This window comes from Crocodylus porosus, unplaced genomic scaffold, assembly GCF_001723895.1.
Source record: "Crocodylus porosus isolate Cpor-Errol unplaced genomic scaffold, CroPor_comp1, whole genome shotgun sequence".
NCBI lineage: Eukaryota > Metazoa > Chordata > Crocodylia > Crocodylidae > Crocodylus > Crocodylus porosus.
The window spans coordinates 48,487,628-48,506,777 of record NW_017728907.1 but is presented as its reverse complement, the minus strand read 5'-3'; the positions used below and the strand labels follow the sequence as shown (position 1 = coordinate 48,506,777).

Here is a 19,150-nt window from a genome sequence, read left to right as displayed (position 1 = left end):
TCCAGCCAGTGGATCGTGGTGGACCCAAGGCCACAGTTGGCCAGTTTTGCCAAGAGGTGATCATGGGATACCAGATCGAAGGCTTTTTTGAAGTCAAGATATATGACATCAATCTCTTATCTCTTGTCCAGGTGATAGGTCACCTGGTCGTAGAAGGAAATGAGATTGGTTGAGCAAGACCTACCCACAACAGACCCGTGCTGGCTATCCCTGGTTGTTGGCGTTGGCCAGTCCATTGAGGATGGCCTCTTTAATACATTTTTCTAAGACCTTCCCCAGGATAGAAGTCAGGCTGATTGGCTTATAGTTAGCTGGATCCACTTTCCTCCCTTTCTTGAAGATCAGCACCACATTGGCCTTCTTCCAGTCTTTGGGCACTTCACCAGAGCGCCAAGAGTTTTCAAAGATCCGTGCCAGAGGCTGGGCATTAGTTTAATGTCTTCTGCATTTCATGCTTTAGTTGAGGGTATTCTCAAAATGAGGAAGCCCATTTGTTCTTTGAACAGAGGAGCCCCAACTTTTTTTCCAAAGTCTGCCTCAGCGATTTATTACTAAAAGTGGTATTTATATTATGGCTAAAATACTTAAGTCTATCTGTGCTTTTAGCTATAATATAGCTAATCACAAAGGGCCTACCTTCAGTGGGCTAGAGGTCTGTGGGCATGTCTTGAGAACAGGAGGTGAGAATGCAGTGAACAAGCAGATGAATGTGGTGAAGAACTAGCAGAATGTAGTTATTCTGTTAGGGTGTTGGAGAGAAAACTAGTTCTAGCTTGCTACCACCTTTTCATAATCAGCAGGTGGGAGAGCTACAGAAAACTCTACCAGAGGTAACTCAGGTAGTTTCCCAAGGGTGCCAAGGTGGACACAGAAGATTGATGCCTCTTCTAATGCTTCTCTGACATCTGTAGTGCAAAACTGTGGCTTGCAGGGGCTACGGGTTCCACCAGCCAGTATTGTTTTGAGTTTGAATGGCATGGCACAGCTGCAGTTGGAACTATCAAGCTTAGACTTTAACTAGATGGGCCCAAAGACCCCGAAGGCAATATTGTAAAATTTGGGGCTTGAGGCCCAACCATTTCTGATCCTAAGATGAGACATTAGGAGTAGTAGCGTGCATTTCTATTTTCTGATGTCATTTTGCTTTCATTAAACTTGATACACTTATTGTTATGAAAGGAAAGCTGGACCCCTTCCAGGGAATCCATTGTACTTTTATTAAAGGATAAGTGCTGGAAAAAATTACAGGGGATTAAATAAAAATATTTTAATAGTGCTTAGGTTTGACAGTAAAGTGACGAAATTTTGAACTTGGTGTCCTTCACCTCTGTTGTGTGTGTGCTGCAGCACAGGAGAGCATAAAACAACTGCAGACTCGCCCAATACCTGAAGAAGGGTGTTTGTACCCAAAGAACAATTTTTCCAACTATTTATATTTTATTTATAAATATATTGCATTTACCCAATAACGCTTGTCTGCCTTGTGAAAACACTGCATGCAGAGTTCCTAATGTTCTGTCTGAGGCTAGCCTTCCATTATAAGGAATGGCTTATTACCCCTTTACTAGGAGTATTTTAAGCTGCCTCTGCAGTAAGTGGTGTCTGTGATGGTAATAGGGAGCTCTTTTTCCAGAGTTCAGCAGGCCGGAAGAAGAATACTCTTTGGCAGAGTTCTCTCTGTAGAGTGGCTGATTGTGGTTGATGGCAAGTGGTGAAAGCACTGGTGATGCAACATTAACCTTGGGGTCCTGACGTTCTTCAAAGTGGAAGGAGGGTTCTTTGCCTGCTCTGTCCTAATTGAGTTGGGCAGTAAGAATCAGAGGAGACTTAAGAAAATGAATGTGGATAGTTCTAATGATGCTCAGAGATCATGTGAAATGGAACATTATATAGTTGGATGGTTGGAGAGCATACACCTACTTGGGTGGAGGGCCCAGTTATGCAAGGTGCAGTTCACCACATGATAAAACAGTTCCTGCAAAGTATACCTAAGGTGAGAGGCAGGAACTGGATTCACAAGAATGAGCCCAAGGAAATATTGAGATGCAGTTGGTCAGCATAATGCATCTGCTTTCTAACCACTGAGTTTTCCTGAGTAGGACTTAGCTTGGGATGTTACCAGGCAGCTTTTCCTGTGCATGAGGGGCTACACAGGAGGTGATGCTTTTTATTTTTTACCCTTCAAGCAAGTGTCATTAATCATAGCCTTCACCATGCGTTTGATAGGTTTATTGGCAAAGAGAGAAGTGGGGGGGATCACAACATTGATAGTGTCTGAGATGATGATGTGGTGGAAGAAGGGCAACAAGGGGTCTTAAAAGCGGAGCTTAGTAGTTGCTATTCAGTGCCAAGATACTGATCTCAAACTACACACTAATTTTACTTCATTGTAGAGTTTTATAGCCCAGGAACATCTTCACTACTTCAGGATTCTCATGCCTTTATACAGCCCTATAAACTATCCATGTAAAAGCAGAAGAATATCTGCTAGGTGGAGGTAGAAGCTCTGTCAGTCATGCTGAGTTGAATCAAAAGTTTTGACCTGAGACTATGTATAAAGAATGACTTGTGGTCTATACCTGCAACTGGAATCCGCCAGTTCATCACCTAGGTCTTGCAGTCTGGCTGTCTGGCATTCCATTAAGACATTCAAGTCAAGGACTTTCAACTTGTACAGTCAGGCCTGGCTCAGATTATACAGCTCCTGTTTTTGTTTTCAGAGCGTAGCTACCATAGGTAGCACCTTAACCAGTGTTCATCATGATGTTGAGACTATGCAGACTGCAATTGAAGAACACAGGAAAAACATAGAAACACTCCAAAACAATATGGTAAGAATGTGCTAATTTAGGAGAGCAGCTGTGTAACTTAAAATTGGCAATATAATCTGAAATAGCTCTTAATAAGAATAGTACTAGGGGTGTACTGATCAAGATTTTCTTGGCCAATACCGATGGCCAATAATTAACCAACCACCTCAGCCAATGCCCATTAAATAAATAATATTTAGTGATAGTGCAAGGCATTTTAAAGTACGCACACAGTGGCGCCGGGCACGTTTGGAGCCCCAGAGCATGCTGCTGCCTCAGCGCCATCAGCTGCTGGGGAGAAGCCGCTTTTGCAAAGGTGCCCAGTGGAACAGAACGTCCCTCACACAGCACCTTACTCCACCTGCGCATAGTCCAGTGCCCCTGTGGCAGTCCCAGTGCTCAGGCCCCTGCTTCGCGCTGTGTTGCCATAGCAGCAGGCGCTGGTAGCAGTCCCTTTGTTGCTGAGCATGGTGCCCCCTCCTGCTCACCGGGACCTGTAGTCCATCGTGGGCCCAGGCCAGCTATGGGGCATGGGGACTGGACTATGCTCACCAGGGTGCTCTGGACATGGCCGTCGTTTTGGCCGCAGCAACCAAAAAAAGCCAATAACTGATAACATAATTTCGCCTTTTATCAGTGCTGATCTGATAGCTAACGGATATATTGGTGCACCCCTAAATAGTATCCAGTATGTATAACCTGTGTAATATTTTTAAAGATCTGTGTAAGCATAGCAATACAACAATAGCTAGTAGAAGTCATATGGTATTAATGCTACAGCTACAAGAACTTATTTTTGTTAGGGCCAGTATTTCTGGCGCTTACCCTCGGGTTGCCGTATCTGAAATAATTGCTTTCCCATTGCTTTGGTAGGGGGTCTCAGGAGGTTCTCTGCCCCTTCTGAATAGTGCAAAGGACAATTATAGAGATGCTTTGCACAAGAACCAGGGGGTTGTGAATATACTAGGAAAGTGCTATGAGGTTTATTTGGGGGTTTCTGGCCCAAATCAAGATGCGCAACTAAAAATTGATCACAGACCAGAAACTTTCTGGTGATGTTAGTCAACACGGAAGTGAGTAACTTTCATAAGGTTATTTAATTTGTTGGTATTTCCTTTCATTTGTATTAAGTTAAATGTTGAGCTTGTCATCCCAGTTGTGTGCTTAAAGACGATTCTCCAATATCCATGTTGTTATTTTCTACTTTAATTAGGTATTTAATCAATACATACCATAAGCTGTTTTCCCTCGAGAATTCAGTTGATGTAGCAAGATATTTGTTTAACATGCCTTCTCCTTTTTTGGGGGGTCAGAATGAATACACAAAAGAGAATGGAGAAAAACAACAGATGTCTTCACTTTCTTCCACTGTCACACCAAGAATAAATGATAGAAATCAGACTGGAAAGTGCAAGCAGGTATTTCTTTCTTTAAATCCCAGCAGCTCTGCAACTGTTAATTACTGGTGATATTTAACCTTTGTGTTCACTGTGGTGATATTGTGCATTATGTTCACGTCAAGGTTGAATTTGAATAGCATCCAAGAGAGCCAAATAAAGGATCTTACTGTAGGATTTTCCTATATACGTAGAAAACCTGTTCTAAGTGCAGAAGAGTCTTAGCGCTCAATTAAGTGGTGTTTTGCATTGTTTTACTTGGTGGGTGTATTAGAAAGACTCAGTAGTGCATCCTGTTCTTCTTGTGAGACTTGTGACTGAGATGAAGACTTTAAAATAGAACTGGCTTTAATGATAGGTGCTTGCCTGTCAAATTAGCAAAGGGAGTGGTGTGTGGATGAATCGCTCTGGAGGTAAGCTGTGGAAACAAGGGTTTAGAAAAGAGTGAATTGTATGTAAATTTAGATGGGAGTGGATCCGTTGTATTTATGTGGCATCTGTTTATAATTCAAGCAGTTCTGATGTCAAAGGAAAGTCTTGTAAAGCTCTTCCCATCGCACAAATTCTGGCTAAGCAGTTCCTATGGGTAATGGTCCTAATGAAGCCAGCCCAAAACAGGTTAACACACTTTAATTTCCAGGTAGCTGTAATCATCTTTTATTTTTTTATTATTATTGTCAGCAATTATCTTGGCACTGAGAAATCCTTTTCAAATTATGAAGACTACAGTCACTTTCTGATGGTTAGGAAGAGTCAAGCCAGTACTGAATACAAAACAGTTTGCCTTTGTCTGAGGCTGGTCAGAGAAGTCTGCTGGATTAAATTGGGGCAGTTAGTGTTTCACTAGCTGAAATAATATTGCAGTGCTTCTAAACAGTCACTTGTGCACAACAGCTTGTGGTTTTTATTTCAGGATAACCAATACCTGCATACCACTTTAGAGGAGATAAATACCACCCTAGTGGTGTACCAGAAGCAAAACGACCTAAAGTTTCTTAATGTGGATTCAACAATCAGTAATCTAACTCAAAGGGTTGTGTTGTTAGAAAACTACCTGGATGCTGTGAATAAACTGGAAAAGAGAGAGAATTCAACCCTCAGTTCGGTGAGTGCTCAGTTATCACAGATGCCTGCTTGTCATATAGGGGTTTCAGTAGCTGAGTTTGCTTCCTGTGTAGCATTTTCACATCTGCGAGAGGCTAGTGAAGCCTTCAGCTGCACTGGGAAATGCCAAGCTTAAAGAAATGTCCAAAATAGACACCTTGAGGGGCTTGTTCCTTATAATTTGTATTCTATATACTATGCAGCAAAGGATATACTGATGCTACAGCATGTAGGGATTTAGTCGTCCCATTAATGTTAAGTCATACGCTTTGGTGCTGCAATTTAGTTCTGAACATGCATAAAGTATAACTCACAATGTCGTATGTGACATCTGCAATTTAAATACACAAAGCTTGATCTTCAGGATCTTGAATACTGGAAGCAGAATTCTTAAGCAAGCTTTCGGGTTCAGAAACCCTTTGTCAGGCTAAGGAAGTTTCAGCAGTTGGTGTGTGCTCTTATTGGATGGAATGAAAAGTAAAAAAGCCAGAGGCTGGTCTGGTATGCATACGAGACGGGTAGTCAGTGAAAATGTATTGTATGCATACCAGACCAGCCTCTGGCTTTTTTACTTTTCATTCCATCCAGTAAGAGCACACACCAACTGCTGAAACTTCCTTAGCCTGACAAAGGGTTTCTGAACCCGAAAGCTTGCTTAATAATTGTTTTCCAGGTATTTAAGTTGGTCTAATAAAAGATATCAGATTCATGCGAAGAACCTTGTCTGTCTATGTCCTTAGACCAACACGGCTACAACCTACACCCCTGGAAGCAGAATTTTGCTTCTGCAGCTTTGAATTGATTCCAGCCTGTACATTATATGTTGCTTCCTGTCTGTACAGCTGCAGGTTCCTGTCCAGTGTGAAAAAAGCAAAAAGCATTACAGAAGACCTCAACCAGGTGTCTCAGTTTCTAATTTCCTTGTTTTTTTCCCCTGCAGGTGGATGATGCAGCTACCTTTCCTAAAGTAGAAAATGAAGATCAGTCAGCAAATGGAACTGATTCAGATAAAGCACAGAATGCAAAGGTAAAAAGGAAAACTGAAATCAAAGATTAGCAGACCCAACAGCACTGGATGCTTAAGTCCGATTTATTTGAAAATAAACTGCATCCTACAGCCAGTGGGCAGGAACTGGCCTGTAAGGGGATTTTATTTAGCCCATAAGGCTAGAATGGTGGTGGCATGTAGTACCTCACCTTAGCCTGAGCTCTGTTAATTCAGCCTGCCACTGCTCAAAGGTTGCCATCCCCTGGCATAGGCATTTGGATCAGTCAGATCTCAATACATACTGCTAATGAAAATGTGACAGTGAGCAACCCGCCAACACCAGTGGGTAGGCGGGAAGCAAACTGAGGTGGAAAAAACTCAGCGGGCGGTCTTGCTACTTTGAATTCTCCTGTAGGAGTACATACATAAAGAAGAGCTGCAGGATCTAGCCCTCATTATTTCCTCTCTATTTATAACATTCCACAAGTTGCTCTCGACAAGGATGTCACAGCTGAAGGAGACTTGGGAAATAAATAAGTATGCTAAGTGGGATGTTATTGCAAAAGTTAATCCAAGTATTCTTAAAGTCTTACAATGACTTCATCAGTTACAACGTTTAGTGAGTTGACAGGATGTTAAGCAAGATCCCAGGTTCTACTGAGTAGTTTCAACTTGAAGCTGCAGTTTAAATCCCATGTGTGCTGTAAAATGATGAGTCCAATGAATGTTAGCTGCAAAAAATGGAACTCCAAAGAGAGTACGATGCAGGCACTTCATAGCAACTTAGTAACCCAGGTCTTGCATCCCACGCAAATAAGTGCTGCACACATGCTGAGAACTACTTCAAATGTTTTGTTTTCTCTGCAGCTCCACTAATCTTCCAGATGGTTACTGCATATTACATTGAAACAGTAAAGGTCAGACTTAATCAGCATTAGATGTTAACTGGCTATTCTTTTAGAAACCAAGAATGCATTGAAACTGTGTGCGCCTGTTCTTTTTATGCTAAGTCCTGATATGGAACCTGGAAGATTTAGAGTCTTAAGCGGCTAAAACTTAATTGACCTGAAAGTATGGTAATAACTCAGAAGTACACAAATCTGTTGCAATGTCTTTCCTGCTGTGCTGCACCTGTTGAAGAAAGGTGTTTTTTTTTTTTATTTTAGAAGCAGAAAACAGAAACTCAGGTTTCGATACCTGAAAATCTGAGAGAGAAGCTTCAGCTGATCAATGCTCTAACAAGCAAACCAGAAAGCGAGAAGCCTCTTGAGGCATCAGTGAATGGTGAGACTTTTCTGTGTAATAGTAACCCATACAACTGAAAGTTCACCGTATGCTCTACGTATAAGTAAAGGAGAGGCATAACTCAGTGTTTTCGTAGGATCTTGCTCAAATGGCCTCAATATGTTAATTTTTAAGTAGTGAGAAATTGATGGCACTAAAACTCTTGCTTGGTCAGACAAACTCTGAGAAATGAAACGGGCTTTTCAAGTGGTGCCTAGCAGAATCCCTAATATGCTGCAGAGCATTTTACTTTTTGTACATAAACATAATTATGGAAACATACAGGCATGGACTGAAGTGTTAAGGTTTTAATTATCTGTCAGACTGTCTTGAAGTCATTTTTACTGCTCTGGCTCATAAGGAAGGTTAGAATTAATAAGTATGCTGGGTCAATAAATCATAGCACACCTATGAAGTTCAGCATAATGCAGGGAAACGTTACAACTTGACTGGTGTGTCTGTATCCTGACCTTCAGTCTTTGCTGTTCTAGCCTGGGGCAGTGCCAACACGTTTTATGGATCAAGGCTCTGCCCTTCCCTGCAGAATCTTGCTGATTCTTATTTGGCAAATCTGCAGATTTTGATCAAGTTGACCCAGAGAGGCTCTCTTCTCATTTACTGGGTAAAATGAGTCACAAAATATTGTGCAGTGTGCACAGGAGTTGCCATATCAGATCAGAGCAGTCCTGTCTTTATCTAGACCTGTCACTACATGTTGTACAGGAAGGCGGCCTGAAGTGAATAGCTATAAAATCTCATTCACCTAGGGAGCTTGTTGTATTACAAAGTATTTGTTATCAGTACATGGCATAGTAATACATGTTGCTTGTATAGAATGAAGCATTACAAACTATGAAAGAATCTAACAAAATATACTAAAATGATATTCTCCAGAACAGTTTATTTGGGTTATTCTGTTACTGAGACTTCAACATGTATAACAAATCCTTGCTAAGATAGACAAACTCGTCTCTTTCATTCCATACCACATATGAAGGCCTCTCGTATTTAAAAATATGTGGGTGTACACGTACATGTGTGTGTATGTATGCCTTGCCAAGCTATCTTGTTCCCAATTTATTGCTGTTTTTAGTTTCTTAAAACTAAAAAGACTAATGCAAACAAATTTCTGAATAGCGGGAAAAACTCAGACTCCATCAGATCCTACAGATCCTCCCAGACTTTCATCGAGATCAGTTGGTGGCAACATGGGAGAAAATGGACAGCCAAGGTCCTTGTCACTACCGGGAATTTCCAGCACAAAAGGTATGTCTGTTTTAGCCTTGCCTTAATTTTCATAAATACTTCCTGTAAGTAAAGTGCCTTGTGACTTATAAAAGCACATCCATAGCTACCTAAGGTCTGGTATAACCAGGATGAGGCAGAATATGGAACAATAGTTCTGAAAGGGAAGGTGTAAACAGAATAATTGAAACCTATTTGGGATTTGAAGGGCTCTCATGGCAGAGGAGAAGAGAAAGGTAGCGAGGAGTAAAGATGTCTAGGGAGCAGGAGGCAACTAGAATAGGGAAATGGCTAGTGGATAGAAGCAGTGGTTTCTAGATCTAATCAGTGCTTGAACTGGCATACCTGTAATGTTTTATCTCTTCAGAAAATATGTAGAGCACAACAGAAATACTTGTCCTTCCGTGTAATCTACATCTTAAATATAATAACCTCAGGGCTTCTGTCATAGAAGGCAAAGTCCTCATTTTTATCAATGTTTCCTTGCAGGGGTTGGGTCAGAACATCTGATTAGGAATAGTAATTATTTTATTTTGAATTTAGATTTACTCGGTGGGTTTTAACTGAACAAAATCCACAGGTCTTTGCACTGAATCCTGCTCTTTAAATTCCCAAAGTTGCTGATCTACGTGTTGTGGCTGTTGATGTTTTTATTTTGCCCAGCTTATGAACAAACTCCATCATAAGACGCTTTATTTAGTTTTGTAAACTAGTATGGTATAATGTAGTGAAACTGGAGCAAGAGCCTGTACAGTTCACTTTGTGCAGTTGAAGTGCCTGATCCTTAACTTGTGCTTTTTGCAGATCTTCTGGATTTGTTTAAAAAGCTGGATCGCGACTCGGATGGAAAGCTAACCTATGATGATCTTCAGAGTCTGGTTGGCTCTGCAATACAAGAGTTGCAGAGCTTTAAGGAATTTGATACAGATGGGGATGAAAAATACTCATTACCAGAACTGAGATTAGCTTTAGGTGTATAGCCTACATATATTTAAAAATGCAGTATTGGTGGACTTGCTGTAGCTATTGAAAACGGATAAGCAAAAGCTACATCTGCACTTTTCTTGGTGTTCTACTAATCTTTGGCGCTAACTTAGTGTACACATTGCCACCTTTTTAATTTGCAATCTTTTAAGGTATTTAAAAACTTGAAAAAGGTTATCTGTGGCATAATGGATGGTAGGGACTTCCTTAAAAAATCCAGAAAGATCCCAAGCTACACTAGGAACTGTTGCCGGACATCATCTTTCCCTTTTAAAGGGAATTTTTGTCTTTAAATTAGAACTTGTGTACAGATAGACAAACCCATGTTTTATATTTCACATAAAATTGCCTTAAATGAGAGAGCTGCATTTTATATGGAGCGGGAAGAAATCTGTCTTAAAGATGGGCTTTTTCTGCTTGTAAATATTTGAAATAGAATAAATTATGCATATTTTAGGGGAAGTTTGTGTTGAGGCTTTGTTGGTAATAAACATGCTTGTGTTTAAAACCTAAAAATACAATATAACTTGTGTGGCCGAGAGTGTTTCAGGTGCCCCTGGAAGTTAATTTCCGAGCTGATTCTACCCTTGGCTGTCTGTGCACTCACAGGTGGGTTTGATCTCAAACTGCAGCAGATCCAAGGCATGACATGTCATGTTGTTTAATAGAGGGCTTGAATGTTTAAGGGGTGAGGGAGAGATTGAACAGTTGTCTCTCTTCCTTGACCTGAAAAGCTCTAGGTAGGGTAGCTTCTTGTGATCCACTTCAGAGTTTCTCATTCACTTTGCTGTATTGTACCCAGTGTTACACTTTATGGAGGGAGGGTAATCTATTGAAACATTGTAATTGGCACTTTAACTTTTTGCTCTAATCTAGTTCTCAGAAGCTTCAGTTGATTGCCATCATGGCAGGGAAGTTCACATTCCTGCCCTCTGTACATGTGACAGGGTCACAAGGTCCCACTGACTGCTTTTAACAGGGCTTTTGACACTGCCAGTCTCTTCCTCGTAATACTCTCGCCTTACTAATGCATCCATGGGCAAGAGCAGCCTTCTCAAACAAGGCTGTTTGTGATTCCATGTCACGAACAGGATGGGGAAAACCTCCGGCAGAGAACTTAAATGTAGTTTCCTGCCTATTGTGAATGTTAATAGTTCTTGGCATCTAAAACTACTGTATTTTTGTACTATTCAAAAGAAGTCAGGACAGGTGCAGTGGAAGGGGATAGGACCATATTGCCCTTTACAAAAGAAAAAAAACCCATGAGTGCAATATAAATGAAGTGTCTTTTTATGCAGCTACACCTTTGACTCATGAAACACTATGTTCCTTTTCATGTGGACATTTGGTATGTTCACATTGTAAATATTGTGAATCTAAACTTGAAGCCTGTCTGTATTCAGAAACTTCTGAAATGTATAACAAGGCTTTTGCCGAATGTATGCTTCTGTAGGTCCAACCAGGGACAAGTTAGACTTCATTGGCCACGGGTGTAATACAGATCTTATTGTCTGTCATTTGAATGTAGGTTTAATGGACTACAACTGTCCACATCAACAGAACATCAGTATATGGAAGCCTGTTCATAGTTAATGGGACTCTGAATGGGATGATTATAGCTTTACAAATGTTGTCTGGAAATATTCTTCAGCAAAAGGTCTTGCAAAATTTGAACCCTCTTACAGGCTGTCTAAGCTTCTTTTGCCATCACTCTTCTAGGCTTGGTTTGCCCAGCAAGAAGATACTGTCACTGATGTGAAGATTTGAAATACAATATAATCTGGCTTTAAATATAGCCAGAAACCAACACTTGCTTCTCAGTAGCTTCCGTACCCTCTTATACATGTCTGTATGAATTCCTGAACCAAATAAAAAAATCCGTAAACAAAACAAAAAACCAAGCAATAAAGTATAACCATTCTGGTAATTTTTTTGTACATATTGTATCATAGCTGTATGTCAGAATTTGCAAGGTATTTTTGGAAGGCTGATTTGTATAAAACAATGTAAAGTGGTGGTGTTTTTTATGAGATTGCCTCATTACCACATTAATTTAAATATGTTCTATTTTACTGTCTGCTTTTAATTTTGCAGTAAGGGGGTGGGGTGAGAGAGGGAGTATTGGGGTATGGGCACACGTTCTTAAGAAACAAGCTCTTCCATAACCACCAGTGTACATGCTCTTTTTCCCACATTAAATACGAGGTAATTTACTCTGAGGAGCAGCCTGACTTGCATCTGCGGTGGATAAGAGCTTGTACATGAATGATACCTGCAGAGTAGCTCAGATGCTGGAAGTCCCCACCCCACTCTTATCTCATGATGATTTGTTCATGTGCCTGTACCCTTCCTTAAATGGATCTTACTTTGGAGACAGTGTGTGCATCTCAGCTCTGGTGTTTTGCATCCTCTATGCGCCTATGGGACTGAAATGATCAATTATCGAAGTGCTAGGATGTGAGACTGTTTAAGAACGTGGATTCATGTGCATCTTGAGTGCATAGCGCTGCCTCAGAACTCGTTTAACTGACATTGTCACTCAGCCTAATGGGGAATCATAGAATGGATGCTTAATAATACATTTAATGAAATAGGATCATCTAAAAGTAATAGTGGATTACTGTATTTGGTGACTAGCTGCTTTATTTTATTTAATTCTGGCCAGCAGGCAACCTGTTACGTCCTAACCTCAAAGTACTGCTCAGCATCAAGCTGCTTAGATTTGTTCTGCTGTTTTGGTTGTCCTTTGCTTTATCAGTCCCCGAGCCAGCCGAGGTTGAAGCGGGGCACTAGTGAGGCGCTCATTAATGGCCCTTCTTTCTACGCTGGTGCTGAAAGGGCACTCGCTTCTGCAGATGCACTAAACACTGTCATAGACCTGCTTAGAGTGGGGTCAAGGTGACTGGGTTAAAAGCTGATGACTGGTCTACATGCATGAATTCAAGAAGGTCTAGTGTACCTATAGCAGGGAACAGCTTTTTTTTTTTATAACTCTCATTCTGTCAGCCATGGGACAATCTCTTCCAGGTAGTTCATGGGAAAACTTCATGGGGTTCTATTTTAATTGCTCACTGTGGTGACTCCATGGACTTCAGTGGTGTTCTTCCTCATTTAAACCATCCGTGGTTTATTACATAAAGTAGTGCCGTGTCAGGATATGAGCCAGCTCAGTCTGTGTTAGTTCTGGAACCAGAAGTGTCATGGCTACATTTGTATAAAGCTATGTCGGAGTTATTAAGGCCTGCAGAACTAATTAAGCCTGCAGTGCTGTCTCGGCTAGCGGTCCTATACTGCTTGTGGTTCTAGGTGTCCTTGCTTGGCACTGCCTTGCATTTGCACAGACCTAACCTAAGATTCAGATCTTTAAAGGAGATGCTACCACAGAAGCCCCAATGGCATGTGCTCACGTATTAACAGAAATCCAAGAAACAAAGGGTTGAGTTGGAGAAGCAGAGGTGGGTTAAGCCTGTGGCAGCCAGGATGTTTGTTTTGGAGAAGGGGACGCTTGAACGAGGTCGCTTCTAAGCTCGTGGAGGCTGTGAAAGGGCAGGAGAGAAGGTGCAGCACTTTCAGATGGACTTCTTAAAATTTCACCTTAACATACAGTTGTAAACTCCCCTGTTTATTTTTCATTTGAGAATCTGTGAGCTGTTCCAGTATTCAATTAGCACCATAATACTGGGACAGCGAGTCATTGTCCAAGATTCTTAAGGCCCATTTTATAATGTCATATTCTAGTTAATTATCAAGACGTGATTTTTTGTTCATTTTTTCCCCCTCGCATACATTGTACTCTTGCCTGCTAATCTCTTTTAAAACTTTGATTTACTAAACTCAGATTTTTAGACTGAATGCTGTGTATGGACCATTTTTTTTTGTATTTTTTTTTCTTTTTAGTGACCATTCCCGTAAAATAAGAGATGTTGCCTTTACTTGACTACCTTTGGACCTATTTTGGTAATGTATTGGGGCTTTTTTAGATCTGTATATGGAATGAATCAAAGCTGGTTTTAGCTACTGAGTTCTGCACATGGCGTCATGTAACATGATTGTTTAATCAGAATAAAATATTTTCTTTTTTTATGTGTATTTGGTCATTTGGGGTTGTGGGGAGGTAATACAGCAGTGGGCAATGGATTGAACAACACTTCTCAGGAGGGAGATGACAGACTTGGATGAGCTTCAGTTTGCCATCAACAGCATCAGGACATAGGTCCTTGCTATGAAAATTCAATTAGGGTTCTAATCACCTTGCTGTCCAAGGGACCTCCAAAAGTGTGCTAAGCAATGTGATAGGTGCTCATGTGTAACTCTTCTTTCCTCTCAAGGGGAAAATGATGAGAGTAATTTTATTGCTGCAGTTTGATATTGAAAGCAAAGTCAAAGGAATGCCCTTTGCATGGATTGGAAAGCTGATGGTTCAGATGCTTTCCTTCCTGAATAAGATAGAAAAAGGTTATGACCTGCTTTTATGAAAAAAAAAAAAAAGTATTGTATTTTCTACATGGACAAAACTATCAACCTTTTAACTCCAGTTGGATGAGGGGCTGGACAGGGAAAAAAAAAACAGCAAAACTCAGGAAATCTCCCCAAATCTACAAGAAATAATTCAGCTTGGATCAAACAGTAATTTAATTACCCTTATTTGGTGGTGGAAGCACTTCCCCAGCTCAAGTGGAAGGTTAAATAGTATCAAAAGAAAAGTCTTGATTGTGCTGGGAGTTCTGCAGTTGACTTGATTAAAGCCTCAAGTTTATAATGAAACTATGATTATTACAGCCACAATTAGGGAGACTGGTTTTTGCCCACAGTTTAAAAATGAACTCATGGCACAAAAGAAGGTGCAGGTATAGATTATAAGTCTGCTCCAGCTATGGTTGGGCATGCTGGTGATTTAGGATGGAAGGAGAAAAATGGAAAAGCGGGGGAATGCCATTCACAATTCAATTGCCTATTTTGATGTAGGGCCTTGCGCAGACATGGAAATAAGAAAAAGAGCATCCTGTATTACTCAGTGGTGTCATCCTGCCTGGCAAACTGAACTGAATGGAGCAGTGGGTTGTTTATTATTGTTTATTATTACTATTAATATTACTATTAACCAGGTTTCTCCCTAACAGAAGTTGAAAGTGGAGCAATTCTGGTTTTTCTTCCCCAAAAGGCTGCTCTCTTTTATGGCTGTACTCGCACATTTTCCATGCATCACGCATGAGAAAAAGGTACTCGAGGCAGGTTGGAAAACACCTTGTTTTATTTGAGTTAGTGTAAAATATATAAGCTCTTCTATTTAATGTTGCTGTCTGTTGTGGCCCATGACCTAGTTACATTTCAGAAGTCGAGCTGCTGTCAAAGTGCCAGCTCTCCTCTACTTTATCCAGGTCGGGAAGAGAGGTGAACAGAACCGCTCTGGATGGAAAGGCCGGGAAGGGGTAAGAGATGGAGTGACTGACCATTGGTGGCAGGCTGGAGAGCGAGCGAACAAAAGGCAATTCCTGAAATACTAGTTTGCACGGATCCGCCTCTACCTGGGAAGAAATGAAGACCCCATCTGCATCCTCCCTGGCAGAGTTTTTGCCTGCCTGCTTTGTGCTGGCACTGGATTCAGGCGCGTACACTTCTGCTTTAATCCCATAATTGACTCTCTTGTCAGCCCAGTGAACTACTGGGTTGGGAAAGAACGTTTCACTCTTCACCAGTTCAACCCACGCTTTGGCTTGTCGCTCCCGCTGGATAACTTTCCTCCAGTGCAAGAGAAACATGCAAGTGAAGAGCAAGATGTAGCACAGCCCTATGCTCCCAAAGTAGAGAGGCAACCAACCTGAAAAGCAAAAGCAAATTCATAAAAAAATCTCTGGGATGGGAACCTGCACATTGTTTAGAGCCTGTCAGGAGCTATCCCTCTACAAATAATACTAAACAATTCTGTGATTTTTTTTTTTTTTATTATTAATCACGCATGCCCTTCTTTTAAATAGAAGAGCTGCTCTCCCCTCTGTTCCCTGTATCCTTCGCACCTGTTTAAGGTCCACACAAGTGAGTCTGAAGCTGGGACTTGAGTGACATCCAACTTTTAATTAATCTTATAAAGCTAGTAATTCTGATGTCTGCTTTGAGAACAAGCTGCAGCTTTAAATCATAGAAGGAGCTGGCTCTGTACAAACATATACCAGTGCATGTTAGCAAAATAGGGTGAATGCACTGGGCTTTTCATTTCTGATGTAGCTGAAAGCAGATGCAACTGAAAGTGTTCAACAGGCTTCTGCATTGGTTTTACTAAATTGGTTTAAACAGTAGTCCCCAACCTTTGATGGCCCACATGTACACAGCAGTACTGAGCAAATAATTCAGGGGGGCAACATCATACTTGGCTCCCCCTGTCTACTATATCTTTAATTTCTGGGGCAGCAAGCAGCATGGAGCAGGAGGCCTTTGTACATGTTCCCCTGAAGCTGTGCTTTGGGGACCACCGGTGTTAATGAGCCATCTTTCATTAAATCAGTCAGGCAAGCCCATGAGCTGCGAGGTTCAAATCCCAGCAGCAGGGGTGTAGGTTGTAGCCGTGTTGGTCTAATAAAAGAGATCAGAAATCCCAGCAGCATTCATTTAGCTTGTCATACCAGAGAGATTTTAAATGCAGTCAGCGTAGAAGTCTTTAGCTGCACTACTTCTGGTCAAAGTCCTGTCTGCCCCATGTTACGTGCAGAGGCCTGGTGCTTGTAAGGATAAGACGCAACACCAAGGGAAACCACTACTTTAAGCTACTTGGAATAAGCTCTTGCAAGTGCAAGAGCATGAAAAAGGCCAGTTACGGGCTTGACCCAGGGGCTGCGTTGTGCATATTCTGACTATTACGTAGGAGCGCAGCATCAATTGTCACAGTGGTCCCTTCTCATCTTAAAATATGTGGCTGTTACTAACAAATACCTTCTGACCAAGATTTATCGTTCTTAATTCAAGCCAATACATAAAATTATACCGCACCCTGTGTAATCTTACATAGATAAAACGGTAGCTCAGCGGTCCCCAATCTATGGTACGCGTGCCACCAGTGGTGCGCAGACAACCTGTCCGTGGGTACGTGTTAACAGATTTATTTTAATTATACAACAAAAACCGTGCTGGTGGTACTTAAGGTGGAGTTGAACAATTTGCTGCTGGTCCTGCAGGTTGTATCATTTTAAATGGGCAGTGCGCAATCAGTCCAAGTTTGGGAACCGCTGCTGGAGATGGAAATGCTGCCTCTTTGGGTCATCGCTCGTTACCACGACCTTCCAAATTTTTCTCTGAGGGGAACTGTCTGTCCCAAGGTCAGAGCTATTATATTGGATAGCAGCGACTGCATTTCATATCAAGCAGTGCTACGTGGGAAGGCTGATGGCAGCATAGTACTGCCTTTTTCCACCTGATCTCAGCTGCTGGTCACTGGTCTGCTCTTGTCATGTCATTCAATACTTCAAGGGGTGGGGAAAGGTACTACAAGATTTATAAGAAAATAAGCACTGTACTCACTGCTGGGGATAACCATTGCTGGCCCACAAATGCTCTTAGTGCATCAGAGGCTTGAGCTGGTTCCCACCCCTGGCCTGAAGGGAAGGATGGAGATGGCGGTCCCAGCCGGGGCCTTGGGTGGCACAGAACTGCTGCCGCTTGGGCATTCTAGGTTGTCACCGTGCAACAATAGCAAGTGCCACATTGCCCCAAGCCCAGACCCACAGTGACACCCACTGGAGGGGCATAAAACTTCAGCGACACCCTGCCAGGGACGGCATAAACCCTCAGCAACACCCCACTAGGTAGAGCACAAAGTCATCCTTGTGCAGTGCTGACACTTAAACCCGCAGGGTCCTGGCAAGAAGGTCTTGCCTCTCCACCCAGGGTCAGACCCATGCCCCATTGGGGGTCAGGAAGGGATCTTCCTTCCTGGGCGACTTGGGACTGACTGGGGGGGTTGCGTTCCTCTGGCTGGGGCAAGGCGTCTACCTGGGGTCTCTTGAGCATCTACGAGCCTTTTACAGCAGCAGGATGTTGGCTACCGCGGTCCCCCTGCTTCGCCTGCGGTGGGTCGGGTGTGATGTCTGGTGCTTCGGCAGGCGCGATGGACATTTTCCAAAACGAGATGATGAGTTTATCTGGGATGACTTGGACAGAGCCCATCCTACCTCAGGCCAGGAGCTGGACTACACGGGACCTCTGCAGGCCTCATCCAGTCCTTCTGCTCTAGGAGTGTATGGGTGTGTCTACACATGCATTTACTGTGCAGCAATCTACTGTGATTTCTACACCAGCATCGACAGCACAGTAACACTGTGTGCATACCAACTTCGGACTAAAGGTCCTCCCAAGTCAGTCAGGACTTGTGGTAGAGGTGATCTCTTTTATTAGACCAACTAGATTTTTGCAAAAAAACTTGCAAAAATCTATGTTTAATAAGACGTATCACTTCTACCACAAGTCCCAATTGCTTTTTCCCCATAACCAGCAGTTCCCAATCTGTGGTGCAGGTACCACCAGAGGTGTGCAGACACCCTGTCAGTGGTGCACGTTAACAGATGCATTGTAATTACTTTATATGACAAAAATTTGCTGGCGGTCTTTAAGGTCCTATCATTTTAAATTGGTGGTGCTCAATCTGTCAGTTTGGGAACTGCTGCTCTAGACCAATACAGCTACGACCTGGATACCTGTCCCAAGTCAGTCCATGCATGGAAGGTTACTGCGCCGGAAGGTGTTTACATGTGCTTTAGCGTGCAGTAACTACTCAGGCGTAAATTTGCTACCATGCACGTAGCAAAGTTCTCAGGCATAAATTTGTGACCACATATGTAGCAAACTACTCAGGTGTAAATTTGCTACCATGCACATAGCAAACTACTCGGGTGTAAATTTGCCACCATGCAGGTAGCAAAGTATTAAGGTATAAATTTGCTACTAGCAGTAGGAGTAAATTTGCTACCATGCCCATAGCAAACTACTCGGGTATAAATTTGCCACCATGCAGGGCAGCAAACTATTCAGGCAGAAATTTGCTACCAGCATTAGGAGTAGATTTGCTACCATGCCCATAGCAAACTACTGAGGTGTGAATCTGCCACCATGCATGTAGCAAACTACTCGGGTGTAAATTTGCTACCGGCATCAGGAGTAAATTTCCTCCCATGCAGGTAGCAAACCGCTCACGCGTAAATTTGCCACTACACAAGTAGCAATTCTAGGCCCAAGTGGGCGCGCGCCGCCAAGGCGGGTGCGCAAGGCCTGGCCTTACCGCGCAGCCCCCGCGCGCGTGCGCACTGCTGTCCAGGGGGCGGGGCTCCGCCCCGCGGTGGGAGGGGGAGCGGCGA

The 19,150-nt window shown here is 42.3% G+C and overlaps 2 protein-coding genes across 3 annotated transcripts in view; one reads left to right on the top strand and one right to left on the bottom strand.

The window, feature by feature from the left end:
- The window catches only part of EFCAB14 (EF-hand calcium binding domain 14), a 23,652-nt gene extending 9,759 nt beyond the window's left edge, over window positions 1–13,893 (top strand). Inside the window, exons 4-10 of one of the 2 annotated variants that reach the window (XM_019531377.1) lie at window positions 2,721–2,831; window positions 4,124–4,228; window positions 5,121–5,312; window positions 6,252–6,338; window positions 7,472–7,583; window positions 8,754–8,849; window positions 9,633–13,893. In XM_019531377.1, the coding sequence (XP_019386922.1) occupies window positions 2,721–2,831; window positions 4,124–4,228; window positions 5,121–5,312; window positions 6,252–6,338; window positions 7,472–7,583; window positions 8,754–8,849; window positions 9,633–9,808 (879 nt within the window). In that variant the 3' untranslated portion in view covers window positions 9,809–13,893. Of the gene's footprint in view, window positions 1–2,720; window positions 2,832–4,123; window positions 4,229–5,120; window positions 5,313–6,251; window positions 6,339–7,471; window positions 7,584–8,720; window positions 8,850–9,632 lie in introns of both variants that reach the window. The other variant, XM_019531376.1, reaches the window with a different exon arrangement.
- A 1,157-nt stretch (window positions 13,894–15,050) lies between these two features.
- Window positions 15,051–17,431, bottom strand: TEX38 (testis expressed 38). The gene is made up of 2 exons (XM_019531653.1): window positions 17,322–17,431; window positions 15,051–15,630 (listed from the first exon to the last, which is right to left on the bottom strand). Exons 1-2 carry the CDS (start codon window positions 17,335–17,337, stop codon window positions 15,134–15,136), a joined length of 513 nt encoding a protein of 170 aa, XP_019387198.1. The 5' UTR covers window positions 17,338–17,431; the 3' UTR covers window positions 15,051–15,133.
- Between the last annotated feature and the right edge of the window lie 1,719 nt (window positions 17,432–19,150).